The 11,373-nt window shown below is 49.0% G+C and overlaps 1 protein-coding gene across 1 annotated transcript in view; it reads right to left on the reverse strand.

Moving 5' to 3' along the window:
• Positions 1 to 7,214: 7,214 nt before the first annotated feature.
• LOC104546939 (rabphilin-3A) overlaps positions 7,215 to 11,373 on the reverse strand; it is a gene marked incomplete at its 5' end in the record, with an annotated part of 6,969 nt that continues 2,810 nt past the window's right edge. Inside the window, 6 exons of the mRNA XM_010192453.1 lie at positions 7,215 to 7,345; positions 7,710 to 7,806; positions 8,114 to 8,195; positions 10,191 to 10,342; positions 10,531 to 10,587; positions 10,993 to 11,119. Coding sequence (XP_010190755.1) covers positions 7,215 to 7,345; positions 7,710 to 7,806; positions 8,114 to 8,195; positions 10,191 to 10,342; positions 10,531 to 10,587; positions 10,993 to 11,119 — 646 coding nt within the window. The remainder of the gene's footprint in view (positions 7,346 to 7,709; positions 7,807 to 8,113; positions 8,196 to 10,190; positions 10,343 to 10,530; positions 10,588 to 10,992; positions 11,120 to 11,373) is intronic.

Below are 11,373 nucleotides of genomic sequence, written 5' to 3' on the forward strand. Positions count from 1 at the left end.
CTGGCAGGTTTTCCTGCCTGGCTGACTCCAAAGGTTTATTTCTCTGAAAATTTGGGGATGGGCAGAACTTTGGAGATGTCCCCCACAGTTGGGACATGGGATCCAGCCGCTGGAGATCCCATCTGCCTTTTGCAGCTGAGGAGGAGCCATGTGTATCTGAATCATTTGGATTTTAAAAATGAAAATAATCAATAAATAATGGGTAAAACCCTGATTTGCCGAGGCTTTTGAGATCCTGGCTGCATCACTTGGGGTTTCCATGGCAGAGTCTCATCAGGGGGATAACGATCAGGATGGAGCTCTGCCCTTAATTAAGGATGCTGACCCTGGTGCGAAGAGGAGTGACGAAGACACCCACAGATTTCTTAGGCTCCTTCTCTCTCCAATTCAGCCCACGTCATTTACAAACACCCACAAATGCTCCCCTCAATGCCAATTCTCTTTCACCCAACAGCTATGCTTTTTATTTTATTTTTTTCAGTTGGCCAGAGCTTTTCTTTTGCAGTCTTGACCCGATCAAGATGAGTCTTTTTTGCTTGGACAGTTTTTGGAAGGAACTCATTTATTGAGATGGGGTTTTTTTCCACAGTGCTGCCAGAAAACCTGAGGAATCAGTCATCTCCGCAGCCCTAATGGCTTCAGAAAACCTGCTCAGCTCTCTCAGAAGCAGATAAATGCAGTTTCCAGCTTGACTCCAGCTCCTTAATTCAGCTCTGAAGGCGGGTGCCGGGCTCCCGCTGCCTGATTGCCTGTGATTTTAGGTGAGGGACTTTAAATCATCGCCTAGCAGCCCCAAAATGTACCCAAAAGGTGCTCTGCGTTGTGGGATGGGAATGCAAAAACGGGTTTGCATCACCATCCCCACTGCCCCGCTGTTTCTCACCTCCCGTTGCCCTTCCACCAGGCTCACCTTCTGCAATGAACTGGTCCCAGTTCCTATTAACTCACCTGAGTTACAGCAAAACACCATTTTCCAGCTCTGAAAAAGGTTTTGAGACTTCTTCTTTTAGAAGAAGCTGTAATATAATTAATCTGGGCTGATTAAATTAATGGAGATGCCACCACAGCACGGACTGAGTAATGCTTTAAGGAAAGAGGAGCTGAACACAGTGGCCCCGTTTTAAGCATCACCACAGGGACTGTCCCAGCCCATACTGGTACCCAGTGCATCTCTGCATCCCACCTGGAGGGATGGATCCAGTGGCATTGGCTGGAAAATGGCCTGTACAAGGAAATCAGCATTATGGCCAATTAATATTAATGTGATTAATCAAATTACTCTGCTCCCTGGTCCAATGATGCTCGCTGTTTGCATGCACACCCATTGTTTTTGTTTAAGAGCAAGCAGAGACTATTGTAACTGGGGATTTATGGTGGATGCCAACCACTCTGCTCTCTAATGGCAGTAACTTATATTCTTATCATGCTGCATGCAGTAAAAAGGGCTGATACTCATTCCCGGGATTTTTCTTTCCCCAAGAAAGTCACCGAAACTCACACAACTACTAAAAGGTGGCTCCGTGTGTCCATATATCACTGGGAGGAGGTGTGGATCACCCAGGCGTCTTCATCGGCCTCTCCCGCTTGGGACCCAACATCACCCTGCAGAAACGAAACCAACCCAAACCTCAGTTTCCCCCCAGGAAAGGTTCTGATGGACTCTCTGAACCCCACTGCAGATTTTCTCTATCTCTATGGCCTCTCGTAGCTGGTTCTGCAGTGGGCCAGCAGCCCAGAGGAGGTGCTAGCCCCAGCGCTGCGCATCTGAGTGAAAGAATAACAGTTTATTTTTAGGCTGACGGGATGAAAGCCATTGATCTGAGCTCATAATTACATCGTTATCTGTGCCCTACGAGATAAAGAGATTTCTAGCTGCAGGCTTTTTGAAAAGCTGGCCTTCAAAGCGGATAGAAGAGGGATTTATTTAGTTGAGCTCCTCTGTTTTTTAAGTGAAATGTTAAATAGTAAAAAGTTTGCTTTTATTTATTTTCTTTTATTTCCCCTCAGAAGATGAAAGGCTGGGAAAGGTTTCTCTTCAGTGAAGCAGGAGACCCTCAGTGTCCTCCTGATGCCCTGGGATCACGCAGGACATGCTATGAGAGCTCCATAACGAGCTCTTTGTATGAATTACACCCCAAGGGGAGAGGGTAGCAGAGGGCACTGTAGGATGCTGGCATAGGTTGGGCCATTGGGTGCTGCCATGACCTTCTGGAGCACCTTGGAGAGGAGCTATGTGGCCATACGCTGAATTTTGCATCTCCAGGAGAGGAGCAAGAGCCCAACACTTTATCACCACCTTCATCCCATTGCTTTTTGAGTAGGAGATGTCTGCTCCACTTGCCGACCCCGTAGCTTTTCCTCTGTCATTGTTCTGGCCGCTCTCCAGGACCAGCAAGGGACCTGCTTCCACATCAACCGCTTAGCGCGCCCACTGTCAGCTGCGTTTTGCAGCCCTCTCAATGAAGAGCAAATCTGTATTGATTTCAGAACAACTAGAGCTGTAAATTACTGGTCATGACTGGCTTGGCCAGTACCGAGATGAGAATCCATTGATCTCACCGAAGGTCTAAATCTAATTAGCACGCAAGGAAAGCGGTTGGAACAGCAGAAGGATTCAGATGTTCTGAGATGTAATTAAAACTGCAAAGCTACCTACAAAAGCAGAACATGCAAATAACCATCCTGATCAAGCGCAATTTGCAATCCGAGGGCTTCTTTTTCAGAGAGGCTGGGAAGAAAATGGGAGCAGAAATATCAATCAGGGGGAACAAAGGACCCTCTCTTATCCGCATGGATGCGCTCAAAAATGCCTGTTTCTCTCTTTTGAAGCATTTTCCATTCAGGACTTCAGAGCCAACTACAGCTGGTGCTGTCTTACCCACAATTAAATAAGGGGGATCTGAATCCTGGGGGATATGGGGATGCTCCTCACTCCAGTGCTTGGCCATGGTGGGAATCCCATGTGGGGAGCCCCAGTGCAGGAGCTGGGATCTCTCAACTGGGACGTCTCCATTGGTCACTCGTGGCACCAACACCGGACAGTGGCAGAGAGGAAAAATCGATGGGGAGCTCTCATGCGGAAAACTCCTAATAAAAGGAAGTTAAAGCTCAATTTTAAGGCTGCTAGACATCTCTGGGAACTGTTTTTATAGAAGACAAAGACCCAACTATTTCCTGCCACTGAAGGTTTGGAAGAGAACAAGCTTTAGCAGCAGAAAAGGGGGATGCAATCAGCCCCACTGCACTCAGTGTACCCGCTAATTACAGCGATGATGGTTTGCTCCTTCTTCCACCCACCCCACCTAAAACACCACCACTGGCAGCCTCTGGGAGCGAGCACACGTATAGCTTCCCTACATCTGGAAAATGACCCATTTTCTCTGCTCAAGCCTCATAGCACCCAGCATGACATAACCAAAGGGCTTTGTACCCGTTGTCCTCACAAGCCGTCCCTCTCCTTGTCCTCCAAAGACAAGACAACATGTCCTGCAGCTCACTGGGAGCTGGTGTCATTTTTCCCCTTTTCCTTGGAGTTTGCCCCCAAAGAGGAGATCACGTCAGACAGCTCGGTCACTGCTGTGATGTTTAACCTCTGGTTATTTCCCTGCCAGCATGCATGAGAACACGAGGTCTTCTGCTGACTGGTGGGAGAACACGAGGTCTTCATTAAAGCAATACATAATTAGCACCATATGACCATTTTAAATACCTCGGGGATTTTTCTATACCACTCATTACTGCTGCTCTTATGAGTACAACCTAATTACCAAAAAGTGGTATCTAACTCACCATTTTAACCTTTTTGTTCCACGATGAGTCCATCTGACCACTGATGGTCATGGGGAAGGTGGTCCCTGCCCTACAGGTCTCTCCTGGGCAATTATTTCCAAGCCAACTGCAATACACTGTGATGGCACCTCATCACCTCAGGAGGCTTTAACTGCCCAGACCTCTCCTGAAGAGCCACCACCAGCCTGGTCTTGGGGAAATCACGGGCTAAACTTGCAGCGTGTGGGACCTGACATGGGGATGGGGCAGCTCCACCACCACCCCACGGCTGTGATCCATCGAGGCTCAGCGACAGCTTACATGAAGATCACATTGGGGAGGGCACCACCACAATGGGTGCCACTTGAAGGGGTGGGGGGTCCCACCACCGAGATGGGTGATACTGAGGGGGTCCCACCACCAGGATGGAGGGTACTGAGGGGGTCCCACCACCGAGATGGGCAATACTGAGGGGGTCCCACCACCGAGATGGGTGATACTGAGGGGGTCCCACCACCAGGATGGAGGGTACTGAGGATGTCCCTGGTCGTGGCCATCCTTCCAGCATCTCCTGCCCATCCTTCCCACGCCATACCTGGAGCATCAGTGACATCTGCTGCTGTCTCTGGGCATCGGCACCGGTCCCGCCATGCAGCCGCTCTCCATCCACGGGCACTTTCTGGATACACGGAGGGTGCTGGTACCCCTAAATAGACGAAGCCACCACCCGTGTCCCCCTGCCCAGGGCTGGGGCATGACCCCCGTGGAGCTGTCACTCCCGTGAGGCTCCCACCATCCCGGTGTGTGCTTCCCTGCTGGAAATTGAGCCTAAAAATGCCAAAATAAATTTAAAAAAAGAAAAACGAAGAAAGCTGGAGGGGACAGTTTCCTGCACTGGGAAGGTGCATCAGGAGATTCATTTCTTACCAAGTGGGTTTGCTTTTCAAGGGGACACCCAGAAGCTTCAGAGCAAAGCAGCCGTGGTCCTCCCCAGCAGTGTGTATCCATCGTGTTTGCACCCAACGAGGTACAAAGCAAGTGGGAGCCTATGGATGTCCACAACCCAAGATTTTAACCCAAATTGGTCCCTAATCCTTGCATCATCCCTAGGGTGCAGGAGAGTCCTCTCCCCACAGAGAAGGTGCTGCACCCCATCACCCCAAGTCCCTCCTCAGCATCTTGAGCCTAACGAAACTTCACAGCACACCCAAACCCACCACCAAGACCCCTTCCCACACCTAACAGCCCATGCTGGGGTTTGTATTCCCACAGAGAACAAAATAAGTCAAAAACCCATCATATTTGGTATTTTTTTTTCCTTTTCCAATAGTCTCACTTTATTAGATACCACATCAAGAGAGGATGTTGTGCTGCATGCAGCGGAAGACTGGAGTATTTCTAGTTCCTGTGTAACATTTTTCTTTTTTCTCTTAATAGTTGTAAACTGATATTTTGCTGTAAAATCACTGCATGCGAGTTTGAATGCAAACAGCAGTAGAAGAGGCTTTTTTTTTTTTTTTTTTTGCACCATTCCCAATCCATATGTGCATGCTTTATTTACAACAAAAAGAGGTCATTCAGGGCAGAAATTACCGTCAGAAAAACCGAGAAGAGGGTGGCAAACTGAGACGAGGACCGTGGTTTGTACAATACCGAGAGGTGGGACCGGCAAGCTGCACTTCTTTAATTTTTTGGGGGGCAAAGAGATGATCTGAGGATTATTTATCTGAAGGGAGCACAGGCTGAGCAGACAACGTCAGTACAGGACATGGGTCAAGGCAACCTTTAATTTAATGGGTCTGCACATACAAAGGAGGCTGGGCTGCTGCAGCGCTGGAGTAAATTAATAAATGGCTTAGATTTAAAAAAAAAAAAAACCAACAAAAAACCACAGAAAATAAAAGGTAATTTCACACCCAGCCCCACATTTCTGCAGCACAGCTTGGAAGTGGGAAATGCTCCGATTTCTGCTGCAGAAATCCCAGCGCTGCAGCGATGCTTGGAGCAGGTTCTGCTGGGGGAATACTAATCAAGAATAGGAAAATAACTCATCCCATTCAAGGAAACAGCTCTGGTAACTGAGAACACGCCACAGGGGTGCAAGGGCAGTCACAGGACGACAGCGTGAACCCACAGGGCTGGGGTTCGGGGTTGGTACAACATGCGCGGGGTGGGAGATGTCCCAGTGGTGCTTCCTGGGCTGCTATGGCCATTGCGATACTTGAGGTTGTCCAGAGACAGTGAGTGGTACCAAACGCCAACAGCATCAGACTGAGAGCATCCCGGCTCTCCTACTGTTGAGAACAAATCAAACACCTCCACACCATCATTAAAGCGTGGGTTGAAGACAACGGTTCTTATGCAGATTAGGAAAAAACAAACAAAAACTCAAGCAAAACATCAAAGTTTGGAAGACCTCTAACTGTTCCAGCTAATTTCAGTATTTGTGGTATTTTAAAGCAATAATTCTTGCACATGTCAGGTGGGTGTTGGGAAGGGTCTTCTCCCTCGGCTACCCTCCTGCATGTGGTACAGCAAATGGTTGGCAGCAGAAAGAAGGTGGCCAGAGCCTGCCCTTGGGTTTTGGTTACTCACTACCACACAGCCGGGACGTGACGAGGAGGTGGTCACAAGCTTGCAACGTGGGTGGGCTCCTACAGCAACAAAGCCCGCGAGTGCCTTGGGTGAAAGGAACCACACGTGAACCAACCCAAATCTCCATTTCCCTGCGAGCAGAGTGGGTCCCAATTTCTCATTATCGTTATTGTGTTATTGGCGGATCTTCTCAGCAAAGGATGTACCACAATATTGCTCAAAGTGTACCAAAAACCAGAACGAAAGCTCAAGCGGGACTCGCAGGATTACACCGGTGACGCAGGCTTTAGCCTAACCACGACAACACAGATACCAGGCTACGGTCACGACCCACACCAAAGCCAAACAGTTTGTTCGTTATTGCAACTGAGGTATCGAGATCACACAAGCAGAATGGGTTGATGCTCTGACACCAGCGCTCAACATCCCCTACACTGGATGAGATGGCCACACATCCCACCAGGAGACCGGGGAGCTGGGAGCTCGTGGTGATGGGACGAGGCTGGAGGAGCACAGAGCATCACACACACAACGGGAAGGCTATCACGGCGTGCGTGAGGCTGGTGAGAAAGAGGAACAGTCAAAGGGTAGCTATTGCTTGACAAAATTACACACCAGGATAATTCAATGGCACCCCCTTCCCTCCCAAAACAAACAAACAGAAAAGGAATATAAAAGATCTGGGTTAGTTTTCAGGTGGGGACCGGGCACGGAGGATGCTTGGAGGAGGCAGAAGAGTGTTGCTGCCCTGGGACCAGAGGCGTGTAGCAAGGCATGACTGCGCTGGAAGACAGACATCAGAGATCTACGGGGGCTTGGCAGAGGACGGGGCACTCGGGCAGCGGCTCCCTTTAATCACTGGCGACGTGGTTCTCATTTTGGAGGGTGTGCCAGCGCTCGATCTTCTTGTCCTTGTTCTTCAAGCACTCATACCAGTGTTTCAAGCGCTCCCCCTTGGCCGTAATGCCGAGCTGACAGCCGCCTGGAAGAAAGGGAGGAGAAGAGACATCATATTGAGAGATGATGCTGATGTTCCCGTAAACCATTTCCATGGGGACTGACCCCATGTTTGGGGCATTTCTCTCCACCTCCTGGATTTAAAAGGTAGTGGAAACAACCAGAGCTACTCTGCCTGCACAGAAGAACCCATGGGATAATGCTGGAGATGGGACTGTTCAGTGGGTGTGCTGTATTTGAGGTATTTGTCTTTGATTTGGTACAAGCACCCAACCAACCTCCATGGTCCCACCTCAAAAGCTCAGCCTGTGGTTCCTCCACCTCTCCCGTACAGTGAGCACTGTATCAGGAATCAAAACTGCACCCCAGAGCAGAGACTTGCAGCTCACCGATGTAATCGTTCGATTTTCCAATGTCATAATCCCAGACTGAAATGTCCAGCGACTTCTTGGCCAGATCACTGTGTTTGATATCATAGAAGAACTCCTGCAGAAGGAGAAAACCCACATCACTCAAAGCATCCCAGGAAAATGCACCCATAAAACTGCAGTTAAGGGGTTACAAACAGGGGATGCTCATCCCAAGTTGGCAACAGGGAGGTTTTGGCATGTACCAGTGCTGCCCAGCACTGAACTGGTGAAATCTCCCATGGCAAAGTAATTACTAAAATATCCTTGAGTGCAGAACGGGGAAAGGAGCCTCAGCAAGGAACTGAACCTTAGGGAGTCTGTCCTCCACACAACATAGTAACTGGCTAAGTTGATTTAATAATAAAAATTACACCCATCCTTACCTCGTTAAACTCAGGATTCAACGTTTTCTTCTTAATCTGTGTCTTGTGCTTGGCCTTTTTTCCCATGTCAGGTTTCAGCCAACTGGGGGCAACAGAAAACAGCTCAAAACTCAAGTGCAATTAACAGTGTGAGTTTATAAGATAAAAGAAAAGTGAGGTTTTGGACTAGCAAAAGGCAACTGAAGGTATTTAAGGCAAAGAAATGGGTTAGCCAGTCTCCCTTCCCACCTTCCAAAATTATCTAAAATAAACGTAAAATGAGTAAAATCCTGAATATTCTTTTTTTAACCCTGGATTGCCAGACAAGATATGGGAAGCCATAAAGACCTGCTTTGTGCTGAGCTCAACAGATACCTTTAGATATCCTTCCAAACCACACATCGGTCTCAAGTCCTTTTTCCCTCTAAACAATATCAAAATAAGTGGTTGTAGGTGTTTTACGGAGCAAAAGTTGGGTAAACTCTGTGTTTTGCTGGGGAGGAACCTGAAACAGTCAGGGAATATGGAAAATGAGAGGTCAGGCTTGCTCACCAGGGCAATTGCACGGCTGGTCACCAAGTTGGCCGTTGGAAAACCCAGCCAAGAATGTGCAAAAGCACGCAGAGATGGAAAGAAATATGGAAAAAAACTAAGCCAAGGAGTGTTCATCTAAAGAATGTGGGAAAAATTTGGGGCTTGGGCTTCACAGCCTGGCTGCAGACCCAGCACTACATTGTAGAGATGGCATTAATTAGACCTGCGCTGGAAATTGATTTAAAAATGGAAAGCCACCATCCTCTACTGGTGGGAATGGAAAATATATATTAAAAAAAAAAAAACAAAACAACAGAGAGACTGAGAAGGAAAACTACTCAGTTGCACACAGCTACAAAAAGATGTGCAAAATGTTCAACATGAGTTATTGAATGACTTTTAGGGAGAATACAGTATTTTTTCCTGAAGGCCAAGAGAAAACAGCAATGACAACACATCTGCAGTCACAACCAGGAATGACTGCGGGGTCCTCTCCATGTCACAGTTTATGAGGTTCAAGTTAAAACAATCTTCTTCACCCAACAAGCTGCTCCCCCATCACCTCCCTCCACAGCAAAGAGCACCAACGGGTGCAGTGCTGCTCGAGGAATCACAGAATCACAGAACATGAGGAGTTGGAAGGGATCTCAAAAGCTCCCACAGTGCAACCCCCCCAGAGCAGGATCACCAGAGCAGTCACACAGGAACACGGCCAGGGCTTTGGGTGTCTCCAGTGAAGGAGACTCCACAACCTTTCTGGGCTGTCTGTTCCAGTGCTCTGTAACCCTTACAGTAAAAACATTTGTCCTCATGTTCAGGTTGAACCTCCTATGCTCCAGCTTGCTCCCATTGCCCCTTGTCCTGTCATTGGACATCACAGAGAAGAGCCTGGCTCCTTTCTCCTGACACTGCCCTTTGCAAATTTATAAGCATTAATGAGGTCACCCCTCAGTCTCCTCTTTTTCAAGCTAAAGACCCCCAGCTCCCTCAGCCACTCCTCATAAGAGAGGAACATAAGGAGACTCGCTCTGTGTCACAACAAGGCATCGCCAACATGAACCACAGCAAACACCATGGTCTGTATTAATTAAGCTGAATCATTTGTGGTGGCACAGGACAGGAGATCCGTGGGCTGCTGGGTTCAACCAGCATGGGGGTTTATGGGGCAGCAAGTGGGGCACGTGCCCCTCATCATGCACAGAGGGACACCAAGCCCTCCCCAGCCTGCAGGCATGGGGGGATCACAGTCAGGGAGAAGGATCTCTTGTCCTCCAGCTCTGCAGCTACAGGGCGAATGTGGGAACCTACATTTGCATTTGGGAACCTACAGGGAGTGGGTGAACTTAAGGGCTAGGTCAGTCTCACCAAGCTTCAGTCATGGCAGGGGCACTCAAGCAGAGCAGCACTCAAGGGCAGCTCAGTCCTACATGAGATGCTTGGGAAATGCTCTCCCCTCTCCAGTGGTTTTGGAAGGAGCTCTCAGAGCATCAGTTACCACCCAAGGACAGATGGTGGCTCCATGACCACACGTTACTGCTCTACGGCAGCCCCAGGTCCCGCTTACAGCTTAACAAAAGGGTCCGAGTATCCGTTGGCGTCCATGGCTGCTAAATGCACGCAGCGCACGATGCCGACGATCAGGCCACCCTGCTGGGTGCTGTACATGAGGGACACGAGGATCTTCCCACGCTCCTCCACATCCCCACCGCGATCTACCTGCAAGACACAACGACCAGAGATGGGGACACGGGGGCTGAGCGAGGAAGGTGGTCAAGTGCAGAGCGGATGAGACAAGATGGATACAAGGGGATCTTTTTTTGCCCCTCATAGGGATACAAAATGGCTCATACTTGGGAGATGATGGGTGAAATGTGAGGAGTACGTTGTCCTCCAAGGACTCTTACCTCCTCCTCGTACAGTGCCATCCCACGGGATGAGCCAGTTGTTCCAGCACGCTTCATCTTGGGTGGGGAAGAGGAAAAGAGAGACTGTCATGAGTGACCACAGCTGGGAGAGGCACCGTCCGGCAAACAACACACCCCCAGGAGCCCAGCCTCTGGAGTGGAAGGGGACTCAGATACATTCATCTCGGGGACATGGTTTGGTGATGGACTTGGCAGTGTCAGGTTGATGGTTGGTCTCGAGTCACTTCCCCTGGATTCCCACCACACTCTTATCTCCTGGCCTTGACGTGTCACATCAGCCCAGACGTGGGAGGGAATCCAGCTCCTGAAGATGCCAGTGAAGTCAGGCACCTACCACTTTTGGCTGGTTCCAGCCCCAAGTTCACCTCTACCCCCCTCCCATGCCACTTGTCAGCAACCTCAACGTTAATGGTAACAGAAAGCAATTTCACAGGAACTCACTGGTATTACTCTCTCCAAGCAGATGTTGAAGTTCTTTTTCTGGTTGGCTTTGAGTTTTTTCAAGGAAACTCTAGTTTCTCCAATAAACTCATTGTGGCCAAATTTGTCTTCATCACACACGGAGATCCTGAAGGGAACAGGAAAGGTGACCATCAACCAGGCTGGAGCAGTTCCTGACTGTGGAGCACAAAACTGCTCTGCAAGGGCACTGCTCGGGGGTGGACAAAGCAGAGCAGCATCAAAGCCTCCATCCATCTGGCTCTCCTCTGAACAAAAGCAGCCAGAAAACCAAACTTCTATTTCGCCAGAAAAATCAACTTTTTTAATATGTGCTTTGTGATCAGGCAAGAAATCAAAAAGGTGGAATTTTCCTGTAGGGAA

Source organism: Mesitornis unicolor, unplaced genomic scaffold (genome assembly GCF_000695765.1).
Source record: "Mesitornis unicolor isolate BGI_N332 unplaced genomic scaffold, ASM69576v1 scaffold24309, whole genome shotgun sequence".
Taxonomy (NCBI): domain Eukaryota; kingdom Metazoa; phylum Chordata; class Aves; order Mesitornithiformes; family Mesitornithidae; genus Mesitornis; species Mesitornis unicolor.